The sequence below is a fragment of the Parus major genome, chromosome 2 (genome assembly GCF_001522545.3).
Source record: "Parus major isolate Abel chromosome 2, Parus_major1.1, whole genome shotgun sequence".
Lineage (NCBI taxonomy): Eukaryota > Metazoa > Chordata > Aves > Passeriformes > Paridae > Parus > Parus major.
The window spans coordinates 136,985,605-137,005,442 of NC_031769.1; the positions used below are offsets into that span (position 1 = coordinate 136,985,605).

At 38.3% G+C, this 19,838-nt stretch overlaps 1 protein-coding gene across 2 annotated transcripts; it reads left to right on the plus strand.

Annotated features, from left to right (window-relative positions):
• Window positions 1-1,197: 1,197 nt before the first annotated feature.
• MED30 (mediator complex subunit 30) lies at window positions 1,198-19,606 on the plus strand. 2 transcript variants are annotated; one of them, XM_015619539.3, is made up of 5 exons: window positions 1,198-1,280; window positions 1,677-1,882; window positions 2,711-2,869; window positions 5,933-6,043; window positions 16,224-19,606. In XM_015619539.3, the coding sequence occupies exons 2-5, from the start codon at window positions 1,709-1,711 to the stop codon at window positions 16,317-16,319; spliced, it is 540 nt and encodes a 179-aa protein (XP_015475025.1). In that variant the 5' UTR covers window positions 1,198-1,280; window positions 1,677-1,708; the 3' UTR covers window positions 16,320-19,606. The 2 variants fall into 2 exon arrangements, with proteins under 2 accessions (XP_015475025.1, XP_015475024.1); XM_015619538.3 differs by having other exon boundaries at window positions 1,212-1,322.
• The last annotated feature ends 232 nt before the right edge of the window (window positions 19,607-19,838 follow it).

Here is a 19,838-nt window from a genome sequence, read left to right on the forward strand (position 1 = left end):
CCTAGATATGATACCAATTCGAAAAGACAGAGGAACTTTGGTACTTACTGGTTTTCATAGATGAAGAATTTTTTTTTCTTAGGCAGACAGTAAGCATCAGCTACTGTAGAAATAGCTCATATCTGTGAGGCCTCACAGAACCTGCCTGGTTTCTTTTTAAGTGTGCTCCCTCTCCCTCACATAAGAGGCCTTGTCTGTGCTTCAAAAATGCCTCAATTGTATTAGTGTGGTGCAAGCACTCAAAACTGTCTTATATCCATGCAAATACTGTGACATGGGAACACCAAGTGTTAAGGCTTTTCTGTATTAGCAATAATATATCTCTGCAAGAAGGCATAGCAGAACACCCATAAAGCTGTAAAATTAGCACATGTTATAAAGTGTATACTGACAACACATACTTATCCCACAAAACAGATATTCAGCATTTATCAGTGTGACTAGGACTAGAGCATCTCTCCTACAACGACAGGCTGAGACAATTGGGGCTGCTCAGCCTCGAGGAGACCACAGAGCAGCCTTCCAGTATGTCAAGGGGCCGACAGGGAAGGTGAAGAGGGACTCCGCATCCTGAACTTTAGTGAAGGGTGAATGGCTTCAGACTGAAAAACAGTAGGTTTAGGCGTTAAGAAGAAATCCTTTACTGTGAGGGTGATAGTACACAGGAACAGGTTGGCCATCCCTGTCACTGTTCAAGGCCAGGCTGGATGGGGCTCTGAGCAACCTGGTCCAGTGGAAGACGTCCCTGCCCGTGGCAAGGGGGTTGGAATTAAATGATCTTTAAGGTCACTTCCAACCCAAACTGTTCAATGATTCTACGATCTGACAGAAGGGTGGTGGGAACGTGTGCACATGCCTGGGATTCTGACCAAAGTTTTCAATCTCAAGAGCCCGCATGCTGGCTGACCTGCCTGCAAACCCTCACTGGATTCAGCAAGCCAGGAAAACGCCCCGGCTCCTGAGCGAGATGTTCGATCAAGACCGGCGGTATAGAGGCGTCCCCAAGCCGGCGCGACAAAGCCCCGGACCCGCCCGCAGCTCCCGCCCCGCCGGCTGTGACGGCGCCGGGCACCGGGAAGTGCTTCCGCCCGCGCGTCTCCGGGGCCCGTGAGCGCGGCGGGGCCCGTGAGCGCGGCGGGGCCCGTGAGCGCGGCGGGGCCCGTGAGCGCGGCGGGGCCCGTGAGCGCGGCGGGGCCCGTGAGCGCGGCGGGGCCCGTGAGCGCGGCGGGGGTGGCTGCAGCGCGGAGCGGGGCCGGGCCCTGGCGGAAGCGCGGCGTCGGATGAGGCTGTGGGGCTGGGGCACCGCTTCGCCCCGGGAGCAGGTGGGTCAGCGAAGGGAGGAGTGGTCAAGCAGGTACCGGTCCCGGAGCCCAGGGCTGCGATTCTGACTGCTGGAGCTGGGCAAAAACCTCCGTCGTGTTCCCCTTGGGCCGGATCGGGGCAGGGGCGGCGCCCAGTGACCGCTCTGAGGGGAGGGAGGTGCGTGAGGGGCGCCCCCAGTTCCACCGCCGGGTAAAGCTGCCGTGTCCGGACCGAGGGGGGCTGCGCTGAGCCGCCCTTACCTGTTGGACAGAGCCGCGTGCGGGGAAAAGGAGTTGGATAGCCACCCTGCAGAAGTGTGCTAGGGTAGAGTCAAACAAGTATTTTGACGGTTCCATCATGACTTCTCCGTGCAGCTTGCCCTAGTGTGACTGGTCAACAGCAGGAGATGTCGACCCCCCCTCTGGCCGGGGCGGGGATGCCGCCGGGCGCTTTCTCCGGGACGCAGGCTCAGGCTGCCAGGGAGGTGAACACGGCTTCCCTGTGCCGCATCGGCCAGGAGACCGTGCAGGACATTGTCTTTCGAACCATGGAGATCTTCCAGTTACTGAGGAACATGCAGGTGAGAAACAACTATTTAGTTTTATACACGCAACTTGCCGTGTTTTTGTCACCAACTGCCAGTATATATAGACTCAGGAGATGCCTTAGGACATTCAGAAAACTCGGTCAATCTGCTCTGAAATGGAGGATTGGTTGAAGAATTGAGTACTACTCTTAATATACTTGCTTAGTCCTGTACATTAAGTGAAATTCAGAAATGCTGAATTGTCTTTGCCCCCACAATAAAAAAGCTCTAAATATGCTTAGTAACTGTTTTATGTTTAATGAAGTCTGTTCATATGTCCGTTATGTTTCTCTGTTTCTGTTAACATATGGGGAGTAAATTTAGAGTAATTTTTGTTGATATTTTTCTGTAATATTTTCCACCTATAACTTTTTCTTTTCTTAGAAAAAGCGACATAATCCTTATTTGTGTCTACTTACTGAGAAAGCATACAAACTTCTGATGTGTTTTCTCTGTGTAGAGTACAAGATAAATGACCACACCCACTCCTTCTGTGTTTTCATGACTCCCATGTGTCAGTGAGACACAAAATCTCAACCCCAGTCACAGCAGCATCATATTTAAGCGTTGTGAAGACACTCACTGAAAAGTCAGAAGGATTGACAATGACAAAAGTGTGGAATACATGAGGGTGTTTGACAGCAGTGATTGAGCACATAAAATATGTAATTTTGCTAGTAAAAAAAAAATATTTCAGTGATTGCTATGGGAAAAGTGTGATTGTCTTATTTTAAAATATAAAAAAAACCTGTCTGATGTTTTTATTTATTTCATGTGACGGAAACTTTACTGTAATATTTTTAATGTTTTGGTTCTCTTAAGTTACCAAATGGTGTTACTTATCATACTGCAACATACCAAGACAGACTGGCAAAGCTGCAGGAACATCTCCGTCAGCTATCAATACTCTTCAGAAAACTGAGACTAGTCTATGACAAATGTAATGAAAACTGTGCTGGGCTTGATCCTGTTCCCATAGAAGTAAGTATCTTTATTTATGTATAAATTGCAGATCAGAGTTACCACTCTGGATAGCAACTCATCCATCTTCCTCATTTGCAGGAGACTCATAACACATTTTAATGATACTGGAATTATTCAGTGGACTGAATTCTGTTTATTAACTAGAGCTTGTTGAAAGATGGTGAAACTTTGTGTCTAGTTGACACGGTGTTCTGTCATAAGTTTGATTTGGTCTCAGAAGTCTTTTCCAGCCTAATTGGTTCTGTGATTCTGTGAAAGCAAATTTAATTTAAAATTTTAACCTTTTTTCCTCTGGCTTCTTGGTACCTTCACCAGTTTGTTTTCCCTAGGAAGAAAAAAAGAGGATCAGGGCAGATTTTTAAAAAAAGTGGGAAGAAGTGGGAAAAAGCCTGCTTGATACTCTCACCTGTCAGCGTGGCTCCCAAGTAATAAGTATTATTTACTTTCTCTGGCCAGTAGTCTGTGCCTCCATAGTTCCCTCACTCAGCTATTCCTAAACTGCTGGCCAGTATGAACCAAACCTAAATATCCAGTGGTGATAGAAAAGTTACAACATAAAACTTCCAGGGAAGAGGATTGGCTGAAGTTTTTCTTAAAATCTTGTAATTCATAAAATTTTAAATGTCATCTTCCTTATAAGTTGTTTCTAATTTCTAGTAAGACTCTTAAACCCTGTGTTTTGTTACAATTTGAGTTGGTCCTGCTCTATATTAACCAGAACTTTGAATTTCTTTAAGAACTGACCTCTGGATTCTGAGGCAACTTTATTAACAAGCTTTTGATTGTCCATTGAATTTTAATCATATAGACATTGTATTTGAAGTGTGAGTCTCTTAAGTGAATAGGAGTAAAGAAAGGAAGAAGTCCATTCTGTGCAGTCCATTCTAGACTACTATTTCAGTTAACAGTTGCTGACTTTTGACAAGGGTTTCAGAGAAATGTATCTGGAAACCTGACAGCAAGCAAGGGAATAAGTTAATTTTCCCATTTAGGAAAATAAAACCAGTTCTGACACTGTGTTGACTTGTGCACAATAACCAAATACTTGTGTCCTCTTTGAAAGCTTTACATGTGTCTTATTTTCCCATATCAATGGAATTATGTGGGGTTGGATTGGTTTTTTTCTGTAACTTTTCACATTTTTTCCCCGTTATCAGGATGGGAAAGAATCTCCATAGAGAAAATAAGTAGTCACTTCAGGCTTTTTTAATGCTAGGTTTCACTGATAACGTAGTCACAGCAGAGTTTTTTATAGATAGTTGGGGCATTTTTTTTAATCTTCTTAGACTTTCCTTCCCTGAACTTAGTAGATGCCTGCCTCCTCATGTTTTTATTGGTTAGAGTGAATGACGGTAGTACAGTCTTGGATCAGTTTTCTTAAATAATTCTTCCAGTAGTTCAATAATAGCCTCAATTGTATTATTTAATGGCTGATATTCTAATCATGTCTTTACAGAATATCAACAAAAATTTTTTTTGCATAGTCAAGAGAAGTCCATAGCTACTACTATTGCTTATTCCATTATTATTGACTTAAACATTTTCATATGTTTTGTTAATCTGTATGAATGTGTAACAGGTAGTATTAACTTTCTGTTAACTAACATAGCAAGGCATGAGATAATTGTGGAGATCTGACTACAAAGGTTAAATTTACTGCTTCTTTCATATTTTAGGTATAGTTCTGCTTTTCTTTGTAGGTTTGTGTGTTTTGTTTTTGTTTTTTGTTTGTTTTTGTTTTGTTTTTCTATCACCTTTTCTGAAAGATAGGGAAATTTTCAAGGGAAATGTTCTCCATTGAATGCTACTTTATTTTTCCATCAGAGAGTTTTTTTCCAAGAGCATATAGCAGTCCCACTACTTCTTCATGGTCTGCAAATGTAGTAAGTGGTCAACATTTGCTACTTTTTCATGGCAGAGTTTAGTGTGGTCACTTTGTCCATTTTGTTAAGCTTAATAAGAATGGATGCAAAAATTTTTGTATAGAAAGAAATTACATTTTTAGTGGATTAAATCAAAGTAATTTTTTCATCAGAGTGCTGAAGGCACTGAATGCTTTGTAATATTACACCCTAACCTAACTAAGAAGTTAATAGGCACTTGAGCAACTTGTTCCCAGGCTTTTAAACTATTGTCTTCTTTCTCATTTTTATTTTTATCATTATTAGTCTTCCATTTGTCTGTAGTGTGTATGTGAACACGTATGTAGTTTTGCATAATTCAAGACAAAAAAATGTCAGTCTATGGACTTCATGGGTGTATTAACTTTTAAGAAATTTTTAGTAGCTTGGGAGTGTTCTGACACAGAAACAAGTATTTGTTTTGTATCTAGGGTGTTTCTTTTTGATTTATTTTTTTCTAAGAAGGAAGCATTTAGTAGTATTCATTTAGAAATTCTGTATCAAGGAATTTTGGCTTTGTCAGAGCTTACGAAAAAGACAACGCACTATGGTCTTCTCCAGCCTAAACCAAGCTATGATTCTGTGTGTCTGAGGAGATCATGGTGAGAAATACTTACAGAAAAACTCATTTTTGGTAACTGTGGGCCTGGTCTTAAGAGTAGCCAAACAGAGGCTCATTAAAACAGCAAGTCATAAGTAGAGTATTAACCAAGTCACTTTGTAAAGCCAGTCATATTTATGTTCAGTATATCACTGAAATGCTTTATCATAATGAGAACATCATGTTTGTGGTTTTATTTCTTAGTGTGGAATAGTAAATTTTAAAATCCCAATCTGCAGAATTCAAAACTACAGGGATTATCTATGATAAACATCTTAAAATGGAAAGACTGGCTTCTGCCTGCAGTTATGAAATTTCTTTGGTCTAGACTTGGTAATGTGTGGGATTGTGTCTTTTTGAAGCACATTGTTTTCCTGGGGAACCAACTGAGGTCATTGCAAGGCCTTTAGGATTGAGGTGGCAAGCAGGCTTGTCTCCACTTTCTCTGGGGCAGTTAGAACCTGTGGAGAAAATGAAAGTACTGTATATCTTTTTTGGTGATTTTTTTTTTTTTTTTTTTTTTTTTTTCTTTTAAGCTGACATTTCTTATCTTCACAGCAACTTATTCCATATGTTGAAGAAGATGGCTCCAAGCATGATGATCGTGGTGCTGCAAGCCAGCTTCGTTTTGCTAGTGAAGAGAGAAGGGAAATCATGGAAGTAAATAAGGTAAGAAAATTGAAATTAATTTGCATACACTGGGAAGTGTCATTTTTACATTACAAATTCCTAGATTTTTGTACTAAATACAGAATGTGTGATGAGTACCATCAAAACTGGAGATAAATACTATTTATTTATAAGTATTTCAGTACTGACCTTTTAGTTAAACAAATATTTTTTAGCTGTACCTCTGGCAGTAGAGTCTAACAATTTTAATTTGTGTCTCTTTTAAAACAGACATACGTTCTTTTGAATACAGTGTGTTATGTTTATGTGTAATCTACTAGATATAGACAGTACAAACTGAACTAAGGTGCCCATTGAGCTTATTTATCTTCAGAACTTACCTTAGGTGTTAAAATAATTGATATTGAACACCAGATGTGTAATTATTATTACAATTATGAGTTGGTAAAGAATTTTCAGGGCTATCTTTTGTATTTTGACAGTTTGAGGAAGACTGTTCCTTTTGTAAAGAGGGACATTTTTTGAATCTTGGCACATTCAGAAAAAAATGTACTATGAATTACAAATGTTAAATGAGTTAAAATGTTACATTTTCAGTTTAAGTGGCATTCTGCAACTGGGTACAATTACTGAAGAGGGATTCAAATCTAGAAATAATTATGCTGTAGTAAAAGCTAATGTAATATGGAAATTAAAAATACGTAGTTTTACCAGACCACAATTTTGAACATTTTTTCTTCAAACTGTAAAGTACAAAGATAGGATTAAATAAATATTTCTAGCTGTAAAATCTGCAAATGCTCAGTAAAGAGGAGTTACAATCTACAAAAATAACAGAACAAAAGAAATAAATGAATAAAACTTTTATTTATTGAATGAATAATTGATAGATTTTTGGCTTTTAAAATATTTATGATATTTTAATTTGTCTTCCACAATCATACATTTTCATAACTCATTGATTAAGAAAAATGCATGTGTATTGTACAGGAGAAAATGAGAACTATGTGAATTTAGAGAAATGCAGTTGTCAGCTCTCCTGTTGTAATCTTTCTCTTCAGTGCTGATGTAGCAGTGTTGTATGTATTATATTGTATGTAAAGTTGTAGTGTGAATTTATGCACATTTATTTGCAATCTTTAAGTATTAATAAGCTTAACTGTCCATATTTGCTGGGGTTTTAATAGTTCTATGACATGGTTTTGCCCTTGTTGTTGTACTTATATGCTAATATAGTTTTAAACCTCCTTGGTGTGATCTTGTGAAAATAATTTCATAAATTTTTATGAAGAGTTCTGAACCTTAGAAAGGTTGATGGTGTTACAAGACCATTTGAAGCAAACTAGTAATTAAGAATGCATTGAAATATTCAGGTAAATATAGGCTGAAATCCTGTATTTATACTTAAATGCCTAGATCTCATTTCCAGATTTTCCACAGTAAATCTTCACAAGATGGTTGAACTTTCTGTAGTATTCTTGTGGACAAATACTTAGTAACTGCAGCAAAAGAAAGTTAAACTTCTTGTTTTTAGAAAGTTAACTGATTTTTTCTTCTGTCTCCCTCAAGTTGTATAAGCACATCTACTACCATTTTCAAAGTTCAAATTTTAATACATTACAGAGTAGGAAATGCTTTTGTGACTAGAAATATATATTTTTACTTTTTTTTAGCAAATAAAAATCATTAGAATCAGATAATTGGCCTAATTTCTAACACTAGCTGCTGGGTTCAACATAGGGGTTTGCTCTAGTTCTTAAGTGGCACACGACAGCTCTTCAGTCCTCTCTAGTGTGTAATGTCCATCTCCAACTCAATTTGATGAATTAATTTTAGGAAAAATTCAGTAATACAAAATGTTGATAAAAATACTAAGTTGGGGAAACCGACATGATAGTTAAAGAAACTTTTAATACTCTTTACCAAATCTTCTCTTCCTTCAGCTCCTTGTCATGTTCTCACCTAATCATTTTTTTCTGTCATAGGCATTATTGTTTTCAGTCTTGCATGTTATTGGTACCAAAAAATCACTATTTCAATAACCCAAGACTTTGACACTATTGTGATATTTGAATTAGTTCTTAGACTTGCCATGGATCTCTTCATTTGGCCCTTCTTGCCATGATATCTCAGCCAGTCTGATTTCTTTATTGGCTCTGGGTGTATGTCAAAGGCACTAACTGCCCCACAGTGTGGAACACTGCCAAAACTAGTAATAGCTCATATAAACCTTGTGGATCATATATTCTCACACAAAAATGTCCTCATTCCATGAACCACTGACTTGAAAAACAGCATCTTTGCTTTGCTACTGCAGGTGTCTGGGGAGGGAGCATCCTTAGTGGAGGAGGAGGGGAGCATCAGGTACTTCTTATATGCACCATCTCGTTCATGGGGCAGGAGAACCTGTTGATGTATCACAGTTCCTAAAATTGCAGGAGCTTTTTGTGTCAGTGTTCTGTGATATCTTTTGGTCTTAGTTATTCTGCTGTATTAGAGTTACCTTTTAGGTCAGAAAGTTTAATGTGCTGACCTTGGCTATGTAAGTACTTGTCTGTTAATTTAAAATATAGATTAGTTTACAAGGCAATAAATTTCTGTCCTAGCAATTCAGTAACAATTAACAACTGTAGGTTTAAATAAAACCTATTAAGCTTTATAACACAAGGGAGTCTTGCCCACAATAAGAAGCTTGTACCATTGTTACAAAACAAAACATTTCTTGAGCACTGACTACCTCTATCTCTTGTTTTAAACAATTCTCTCCTGCAGTTCCCAAAAATGTGTCTTATTCTTTTTTATCTGTATATGTTTTCTGGACTTGTAAATTATTGAGATGGTTGACTTTTTTTGGAATAAATTACTGTTCCAGAATCAGTTGAGCATTTGAATTGGTCTTATAGTACATGTCTTGATCCAGTTTTCATTGAAATTAATCTATTTGCAGCAAGTGGAAGATGTTACCAAGATTTCCTCTCTTCTCTTCATGTTTTTTGAGTATTTAATGTTCTGTCTATCAAGTTTTTTACCTTTTAAGTCTAGAATCATTGCTATTATTTTCAAGATGTCAGGCTCACCTTCAGTCTGTGGTCTTGTAGTACATTTGATAGTATACTGAAAGAGAAATACCAAATCGAAATTTGTTTTGCTGCCCTATCAACAGTTTTCTTTACTGCTCACTTTTAGAAATGGAACAAGTATAGCTTAGCTTTCATTCATCCTTTTAGGTCTGATTTTAATGAAGCACTGAGGAAAACCATCACATAATTAGCAGTCTAAGTACATTTGGGTGAAAACAAAGCAAAATAGCATTTGGACATCCCAGGTGGCCCTTTAGAAAACAATCATATTTGATATTCTAATGTTCATTAAGTGTTTAACAGTGATCTTGCTAAGAGAGAAAAGACAATCTACATGGCAAACTTTTAAGTTTAGCTGTAGCAAGTAGCAAAGCTCTGGGCTTTTTTTGATAGCACAAACATTGTGCTTTGGAGCTGATGCTGTTTAGGAATATGCAGAAAACCTAAATTCTTTTTAAACTACCTTTCACACTATTTGCATGTATTTTAATTGGTTTTATATGTGCACAGACCTTTTTCACCCAAAATATGAGTGTGCACCAAGGGACACTTTGCAAGAGGGGAAGAATCCATTACTTGGACAGCTTCCGGGCAGATTAATCTGCACTGGAGACAATTTCATGATTTTTTGAGTACCCAAGCTGACTCTCTGCCATGGCAGAATCAGAGGAATCAGGGACGTCTGGAGATTATCTGGTTCAGCCCCCAGTCCCAAGACACTGTCAACCAGCAAAGTTAGATCCAGCTGCTTCAGCTTATGTCCATGTTCCAGCATTTGAAATATCTGTAAGGATTGAAATTCTGTCTTTCCTGGGCACTTCTTAAGGCTTGACTTTCACTGTGAAAATTTTCCTAATGTTACACTGGAATTTTCTTTATCATAACTTGTATATTCACTGGCCCTCATCCTTTTGCTTTGTATACTCAAGAAGAGTCCAGCTTTGTCTTTCCTGTGAGCTTCATTAGGTGGCAGAAGACAGCACTGTGATCCTGCCTTATGGCCTTCTCTGCTTGATATTGAACAAACACAGCTTTAATCATTGCAGTGGCTTTCCACTAGGCATTGTCCAGTATGACAGAACTTTGTATTGATAGCCGAATTGGACAGTCATTCTCCAGAGTAAAATAGAGGAGATATGAGAGGTACTCATCTGACCTGAGAGGTACATATAATATAGGGCAGAGTGCAGTTTGTCTTCCTTGTTGTAAAAAAAGATCTGCTGATAACTCATGTTAAACTTGTTAGAAAGTATCAAAAAGGATCTTGAATCCTTTTCTGAAAATTTCATTTGTATTCAGTCAGCCCTATGCCTGTGCTATTGTATGAGTTTATTCTGTGTGCAGATGTAGGATGGTTGCTTTAATTGAAGTTCCTGAGATAGGTGTTGGCCTGTCTTTCCCGCCTGAGGTCCCTCTGAATCAAACATCCTACCACTGAGTATCTTTTTCAGTTTCCCCAGTTTGGCATTGTCTGTCAGTTTGATAACTTTGATATAGCAATTAGGTCATTAAGTGTGGATTAGTTATTAAAGAGGATATTAAGAATATTCAGCTTATCATCAATCCTTAGAAACTCCAAGAGTAACCAACTAGCACTTGGTCTTAATACTGATGATCCCAGCATTTAGAATCCCATAGTCCAGCCAGTTTTCCATCAACCCAGTAATTCACCTATCCAAATCACATCTTTCCAATTTGCTCAAAGGCAATGAGAGTCTGTGTCAAAAGCCTGACTAATGAATGATTTTACTTTATGAAAGTGAAGAAAATTTGCCCTCCCCTTGCCACACAGCCAGTCATTTCATGATAGAATGCTATCATGTTGGTCAGGCACAAGGCATACTTAGGAAATCCAGTATGACTGTTCCCATTCACCTTATCATTATGTGTCTGGATATGACTTACCGAAGGATTTGCTGCACATTCTTTTTGGAGTCAGGAGTTAGGCTGAGTAGCCAGTAGTTTTCTAGATCCCCCTCCTTGTCTTTCTTGCAAATGAGTTTATATGTTTCTGTTTTCACCAGGACTATATCCCCCATCTCCAACAGAAAATTAAGAAGAGTGGTCTTGTTATGTCATAAACCAGCTTTCTCAGCATTCAGAAGCATTTTTATTCCAGATAACAAATTATTTCCTTTTCAATTTTGTATAAAATTGAACACAAATTTTTTCACATTGCATCCTGTATCAAAACCATATCACGCTTGCAAAGTTGAAAAAAGTTAGGAAAAGGTGAGCATAAAGGTGCCTGTAAAATCTCAGTTGTCCCCTTTTGTCCTCATATAGATGTATATTATATAACCCTTATTGCATTATCACATTTGATTCCTCTTCCCCCCTTCCCATTTAATATTCTGGAGGAGTTCTTTGAGCTATTCTGCTTTTGTGGCAGACTAGGCACTATTTAGATTGAATCAGTATTGTAGTAAATAAGATTATGAAAATCCTGATTTCTGTATTGCGTAATTTGCTATTGAGTAAGCAGGGAATTTGGGAAGGAGAAGGAAGGATTTATTGTGTGTAGTGAGTTACTTACTAAGGCAGCTCTTGGGAGCTGAATTTTTTTTTCTCTGCCACAAATTATCTGTGGTAGTTCATTCTTTCCCTTATGGCTTGTGGTAGCTTTGATTATGTGGGAAGCTGTTAAAATATGAAGTTTAGAGATGAACATGAATCTTAAATGTCTTTGGACAAAGTTGGCAGCACTGCAGTTTTATCTGTAGTGTTCGTGTGACTGAGTTTGCCATCTGTAACTGAGGATCATAGATCTGTGGGATCTTCATGTTAAGAACAGGGATGTAACACTGAGAAGTGTGGTGGAGAAGCACCTTGGGGAATGAATAATTCCATTACAAGCTACAGAGCTTATATGGTGCTCAGTAAATAAGACCTCAGACCTCATTGTTGAACAATAAATAATTGGCATGAAGCAAGCATCCATCTATTTGAATGAAGGCACTTATTCCTCTCAGAACAACAGATCAGTGGATAAATACAATCCTGTTTGAGTCAATAGTTGAAAAGTATTGAGCTTGCAGCAGAGCACAGACTCTCACTGATGCTTCTCACAGCAGCCTTTCAGTACCTACAGGGGGCTTATAAGAAAGATGGGAACAAACTTTTTAGCCAGACCTGATGCAATAGGGCCAGGGGTAATGGCTTTAAACTAAAAGAGGGCAAATTTAGATGAAATATAAGGAAGATATTTTTTAGGCTGAGGGTGATAAGACACCTGTCCTGAGAGGTGGTAGATGCCACATCCTTGGGAATATTAACAGTTAGGCTGGACCAGGCTCTGAGCAACCTGATTTAGTTGAAGATGGCTCTGTTCATTGCAGGGTTGGACTAGATGACCTTTAAAGATCCCTTACAACCCAAACTCTTCCATGTTTCTATACTTCTGGGAAAGAACGTGATGCAAGTTCTCTGTAGAAGAGTCTTAATCAACAAAGTAAACTTAATTTTTAAAATTTTGCTAAGATTTATGCAAGTCAAGATACTATGGTTATTAATGTTTAATGTTACACAGAGACACTGAGATGTCATTCTGGCCTGTACTATTGCAGATCTTGAATAGAGCATACCTAGCACAGCAAGCAGGAGAATGGTCTTCAATATAAGATTTTCATGATGGAAACAGATCTTTGCTTGTTCTTTTCCTTAAGCAGAAGAAAAGCCTGTAAAACTTAGATGAGTACTGTTGATGTTTTTACAAGCACCACTTGGAGTATGATCTTACTTTCACAGTGTTTACATTATTTTCTTTGCTGGAAAAAGGGATTTCTAACAAATGGATTGAGTGCAGCATAATGACTCACAGTGATGTTTTAGTTTTAAAATTTGAAGGATACATGAGCTTAAAATGAGCAGAGAGACAAGAACACTGTGCAAAAGAAGGTTCTGATATATCTCTGATTGTGAGCTGTGAATTGGTCTAGACAGTACTGATTCCTCATGAAATGCAAGTGAAGCAAAAATTACCTCTTGTAAAAAATCTATTTCAGTCAAAGTTGAAATTACTATGTCCTACTGAACCCAAATCTGTATGAAACGTGGCAGGTTCTTTATGGCAGCTTTTCTTCCTTGAAAGATAGCTATTTTCTGGATGTATGTTATGGTTCTCCAACTTAGTTTCATTTATGTGGGTTTTGTGCTTCAGTAAATGTTTTCATAAATTACCTACCTGACCTAAGCCAACTAAGGTCTCTGGTTACTGGAAGGTGCAGTCCTTGCCAACTCCATCACAATGGCCGTAATACTTGCAAGGTCAGTCAAAATGGGCCCCACTGAAAATTAATATCACCAAAGAAGGCCCCCTAGGGTAGATTTTCAGCCAGATCACTTTTCTGACAGAGAGAGACTAACAGAAACAGGCCTGACAGATGTAACTTGAATTTAGGTCTCTTAAAGTCATTATAAACTGCCTCAGAATTTCCCTGTGCTATCTTTAAACAGATAAAGTCAGAAGCTGTAGCATGTATGTAGGATGAAGTACTTTTTCTTGTTTCATACAACTGTTAATCCTGAGAAGCAGTCTAGAGTTCAACTAAGTCATTTCAACAGAAGGAGGAAAGAGTGGGAGACAACTTGCAAGCAATCTGTTCAAATGAAAATTTGTCACTGCTGCAGAAGCTGCATAAAGATTTTGCCCATTTCCCAAGAAGGCCATTTCACCTATCTTTTCAAGGTTAGACTTGAGTTGAGATGTTCTTACTGGCTCAGCAAAGTCTTAGGCAGAGGCCAGCACTTCCAGTGGTGCAGAACATATTAATTATGTAGTACTTTGTGGTGTGGACCACTGCCTGTCAAAGATCAGTAACAAAGATCATTGTATGCATTTCAATTAGGAGACTGTGCTCTCTGAAGTGGATTTTTTTCTCCTCTCTTTATTCTTCCAACAGCCTAGCAACCCAGAGACGGTGCTTCATCTTAGATGTTTTTTCTGGCTCCAGAAATAGTAGAAGAACTAAGAAATTAGCTCTTCACTAAAAATGAGGATCTAAAATTATCTTCAGATAAATAAAGAAACAAATTTATACTTACTGTCCTTACAGATGCTTTGCAAATGAATGAAATCCAGTCTGAAGGTTCCCCTGCCTAGCATCAAATAAAGATCAAACAATTTACAGAGTGATAATACTTTCACAAGAAAGGAAAACAGAATTACAGAATTAGTCTTTTGGGCATAACTTACACAAAGTTCATGTGAGTAGCAGTATTTAACAGTACAATTAGACATGAATGAGGAGGGAAGACAGTCTGCCTCTCAGAGGTCAATGGTTCTTATTTCTGTCTGTGACTTCAATTACCATCACCAACTGTTCAGCCTTCATTTCCATTGATGAAGGTTTTGAAATACCTTGAAATGGCATGGCCTCAGTATTAGGGAGTTGCAGCTTGCATTAAACTAGTAGTTTTGATGTAAAAGTCACTGATTTCTCTAGGATTGAATGTTGAGGATGGTAAACAGAATCATGTTTAAAAATGCCATAGGTACGAACATGCTTGTTTATCTCATCCCTCTTGTGCTTTCTCAAGCATCAGGATCTCGCATTTATGACCTTTGGTAGGAAGACAATTGCAATTCTGTCATTTCAATGCTGTGGTAACTACATGCTTCTTAGCTTTCTCTCTTTAGTTAGGAGCTGAATCTCTGCTGTATGTTGTGAAGTCTTGGATCAGCAAATGGAAAAGAAAGAAGCATTAGATAAATGTACATATTTACCTTTAAACCACTTTTTAGCCTGTCAAATGCTTGGTTAGGAATTCCATGAACACATGAATTGTCACGTGACACATGACACATGAACTGTCCTATGTATGTTATTGTATCCTTCTTGGGAGTGTAGATCTGAGTGTTGTCTCTTTCAGTGTCCCACAAAGTCTGTATTCAAGAATATTTCCCTTACTATGTTCCCTATGTAATCTAAGCCTAATTATTATATTACTTCAGACTGTTTTTACAGGTCTGATGTGAATAGGCCTCCTTTTTTTTCTCTGGACTTGTTTCCCAGCTGACTGGATGGCAATTTAAAAATACTGTTGTATTGACTACATCAAAATTCAGGAGGCTAATTTTCAGGATATTGTTTCATTTTCTCTGTGTTCCTGTAACTTTAGTTGTATTACTGATTTGAGTCATGCTTTTCATGTATTGCCTTTCCTGTAGTACAAATAACAAGGTTACATCAAACCTGAAACATTTTGTTCTGTTTTGATGGAAGTCTTTCCTGTGCTTTCACTTTACTTGGAACTCCAGACTTCCCTAATGAATAATTAGTGCGATCTCTAATGTTGGAAGGCTGACATCCTGTCAAATCAGAATGAAATGAAGGACAAATTGTGTACTGGTAACAGCAACCTAACTTAGTTCTCAACAGCTTTGATTTGAGCAAAAAAATGAATAAATGATGCAATAAGTATGGGTATTATTGTGAAACATGAAAGCTTAGGGAAATTGTGTGATTTCTTGATGCCCTGATCTTCCTTCTGTAGAGACATAATTTTTAAGTTTTGGCTATGCAACCAAATAAAAGCTAGTTTGCTGTTCTCCTATTCCTCCAAATGCTTCTGCAGTTTGCAAAAACAAATATATAATTTTAAGGAATTCAGCATACTTGGGAAAACCTTCTTCAAGACAGGACTCTTAACACATCACAGTTGACCTATATAGCAGAAGGGCTGCAAAAGTTTGATTTGTTTCACCTATACCTTGTGCTTTGTTCAAACTTGTACTGTTAATGCCTCATTTTTCTCTAAACCAAATTAATAAAACACCTATTCACGTAAATTTACCTGCTCCTCAAATTCTTTCTTCCAGTTTAGGATGCTCTGTTCTAGACTTTTCAAAGTGAGGACTGATCTCCACAAGCCTCCCACTTTTGAAAGTGTCAGGTGTTTTTATAAAAGGCTGCTGTAACATGAAACAGCATTCCCCCTCTAGCAATGGTCCTTAACTTTTGAGGCTTTCTTGTATTTTTAGAATGTGCTTTAAAGGGGCTGTATTATCCCACTAATGGTGCTCACTGACAGCTGAGAAAAAGATTCATATAGCATTTCATAGGACTATAACTTGTTCAATTTTTGAGTGCACTATTTGAACTGATCATAAAAAAACTTCTAATGAACTCTTCCCACAGAAACTGAAACAGAAGAATCAGCAGCTGAAGCAGATCATGGATCAGTTACGAAATCTTATTTGGGACATAAATGCCATGTTGGCAATGAGGAACTGAACAAGGAAAATCAAACTTTGTAACTGAAGAAGATACAAATCTCTTTGGATATACTTATCTTCCTTGTAAGAAATAACATGTTTTTCCACAATTACATTGCAGTAATGTTTGAAAAGTCTTCAAGACTGAAATGTTGGGTCGTTTTCTATTAATGTAAATGCTGTTGGGTATTTTTTTTTAGAAGATTCAACCTGTAAGTTTTACCTGTGTGATTCTGCTCTACAGCCTCAGTAATTTACTGAGTATTCAGTAATTTACTACAGTAGCAGTTTGGATTGCTATGCAGATAGGGGTTTTATAAATAAAATGTTTCTGTATTTTCTTTACAATACAATTAAAAATTATAAAAACATATGTCTATATGCCATTCTGCAGTGCAAATAGCCTCTACAGAGAGGAAAAGTTGCAAGACAGGAAAGTTGCTCCAGTAAGCTAGAGGGCTGAAATCAGCCATCAGATACTGCAACTCAATCTGCAGTATTTTATATATTATCTGCAGTGCAGAGCAGAGCAGGACAATCCCCTGCCTTGCCTGGCTGACCATGCTGTGCCTGATGTCTCCCAGGACAGGGTTGGCCCTCCAGGCTACCAGGGTACTGCTGGCTCATGGTCGATTTGCACTGACCAGGACCCCCAGGTCCTTTTGCACAGCACTACTCTCCAGCCTCTCATTCCCCAGTCTATACACACAGCCAGGGCTGCCCCATCCAAACACAGAAGCTGGCATTTGCCCTTGTTGAACTTCACACAGTTGGAGATTGCCCAGTCCTTTAATTTGTGGAGGTCTCTCTGCAGGGCCTTTCTGATCCCAAGGGAGTCAACAGCTCCTCCCAATTCAGTGTCATCAACAAACTTACTCAGTATTCCCTGGAGTCCTGTGTTGAAAAGCACAGGGCCAAGGATGGAGCCCTGCGGAACCCCCCTAGTGACAGTCACCAGTCTGATGTGTCCCATTCACTGTAATGCTTTGTGCCCAACCTGTCAGCCAGTTGCTTACCTATCATGTAACTCAGTTATCCAGCTGTGTGCTGGACATTTTGTCCAGAAGGCTTCCATGAGAGACAGTATCCAAAAGCTTTGCTGAAGTCTGAAAAGATTACATCTCTTGGCTTTCCTCGGTCAGCTAGGTGGGTTACCCTGCTATTCAACAAGCATGAAACCATGCTGGCTCTGAAGAACTGCGACCAGTGTATTTCTGTAGCATTATGTATGGTTGAAATACTTTGGTTTTGTTTACCAGTATGCACTGAATAAACACCACATTAATCTTTTCCCTATGACTATCAGTCCTAGTAAACTTTGGAGTATATGAGTAGTTCACTATTTCAAGTTAATCATAAACCTTCATCTTTCTGTGTTCTAACTTTGTTACTCCTCACAATTTTTGTTTGTCCTGAAAATAATCTTGAATATTGTTGTTGTCCACAGATGCTGCCAGTGTCTATGTGTCTCTTTCTCCAGATGAAAAAATACATAAAACAACAGTTTCAGTATAAATCCACAGGGCACTTTACTCTTAGTATTTGTCAGGTTGAAAACCAGCCATCCTCATGATTTGCTTCTTGTGTATCAGCCCAGTCAGACTCCATAGTAGCTTTGTGTGAAAGACTTGATCAGAACCTCCTGAAGCGTCTGGTTAAATGGTATCCTTTTAAAAACTACCTATTTTGCAGTCTGATGGTTTGGTACTGGATGCTTACTGATTTGAGATTCACAGATTTTAATGTTACACTGATTTTTTCATAGTCATAGAATGGTTTGTGTTGGAAAGGACCCTGAAGATCATCTTGTTCCACCATCTCTGTCACAGACAGGGTTGCTCAGAGCCCCCTCCAGCCAAACCTTGAACACTTCCATGGATGGGACATCTGCAGCTTCTCTGAGCAACCTGTTCCAGTGTCTCACCGCCCTCACGGGTGTTTTGTTGTTCTATCAGTCTCTAATTCTGTTTTTTTAATTTCAACCCATTCATCTACTCCTTGAGGTAAAAATCACTGGTGAAAGATCCAATCACACCTGATTAACAATATGTGACTTTTCCCTGAAAACAAGTACAATATAGTTGTATTTAGCTTCTCTTTTTAAAGGCTGTAAATATTAACAGATGAATGGATGTCCAGTCTTAGAGTTGAAAATAAAGTGTTAGAAAATGTTGATTTTGATTAGTTTACCTGGTGTTGAAAGTGATCTTTATGTATTACAATACCTAGATGTGAATAGATGTCAAAACACCTTACAAATAAGATCTCTCCCTCTTTCTCCCATGTCACAAATGCTAGAGTAGATATCTGAGTCTGACAAAGGCCACAGCAGAAATGTTTGTTCCCTGTTTAGATTCATCACTATGGAAGATTTTCTGGTCAGAAATAATATTTTTTTCTGCAGCTGTGAGAGTCATAACTATTCTGTATGCAAAGCTTTTGAAAAAGAGATGACTGCAAGTAGAGATTTTACTTTGTTGTTGGTTTAAAATGCAAATGCATTTTTCTATTTGCAAGCTGTAGTGGCAGCTTTCTGTTTAGTGAATGCATAAGCATACAAGCAGCCTAGAAGAAGTATTTGAAGTGGATTTTGAAATGGCACCATCATCTTAATTGTGAGTGTAAAATTCTCAGTTCTTCATATTTTTGTTCTATTTTTGGAACAATTATGGAAAACTGAGATTAGTCTAGACTTCACTGTACTGCTCATACAGCATCTAGGTCTTCCTACTAAACATGTTTAAAGTTTGGTGACTTTTTTATTACACACAAACAGTACAGAAGTAACCTAAAATGTGAATAAGAGTGCAGCTATTGCAAGTCTGGGTGATGAAATATTCAGCTTTCTCTGTGCAGCTGCTAGCAGTAGCCAAGGTCTGTACTACAGTTTTTCATCTGGGAGAGAGGAGAAACACTTCAAACCATTACCAGAATAGATGGGCAGTAGCTAAATTGCAAAGTGCAGAAATAGACAGAATTGTAAATTATCACAGTAAATACTGTCAAAGCAGGACTGTGCAAGGTGTTGGACCAAAACCATACACTTTGACTTACACAGATGAAAGTAAGGGTAGTGAACATAATTCAAATGCTATTGGATCCGTGAATAAGTATAGGATTTGGCCAAGAAGATGACAATTTTAAGAAAAGTGACAATTCCTCAGCTGTGAAACACTTGAATGAATTACTAGGCATCAACATGTGCTGAAATTTAGTATTTTATTAATGCTAACTGAACTTAAACTGCTGGTTAATGAAATGGCACCAGATGAAGTATTTACAAATACCAGTAAAGCAATACAAACACAGATGTTTCAGTGTTTGGTTTATGTATCATTGACTGTTATATCATTATATATCATTGAAATTATCTTCATGCTTCTGGCATTCCCCTCCTTTCCTCATCAGGCTGGTGGCTCTCAGAATTGCTGCCTGCAACAATGCTGGACTTGCTGTCCCTCCTGAACACACAGAGCTCTGACTGGCTCTGGAAATGCCCCCTCTTCATTCACATCAAGTGTCATTTTCTTGTGACTGG

Coding starts and splice junctions, on each gene's coding strand:
- MED30 (XM_015619539.3), top strand. CDS start 1,709: ATGTCGACCCCCCCTCTGGCCGGGGCGGGGATGCCGCCGGGCGCTTTC. Junction 1,883..2,710: donor AGTTACTGAGGAACATGCAG/GTGAGAAACAAC, acceptor GGTTCTCTTAAG/TTACCAAATGGTGTTACTTA. Junction 6,044..16,223: donor AAATCATGGAAGTAAATAAG/GTAAGAAAATTG, acceptor CTCTTCCCACAG/AAACTGAAACAGAAGAATCA.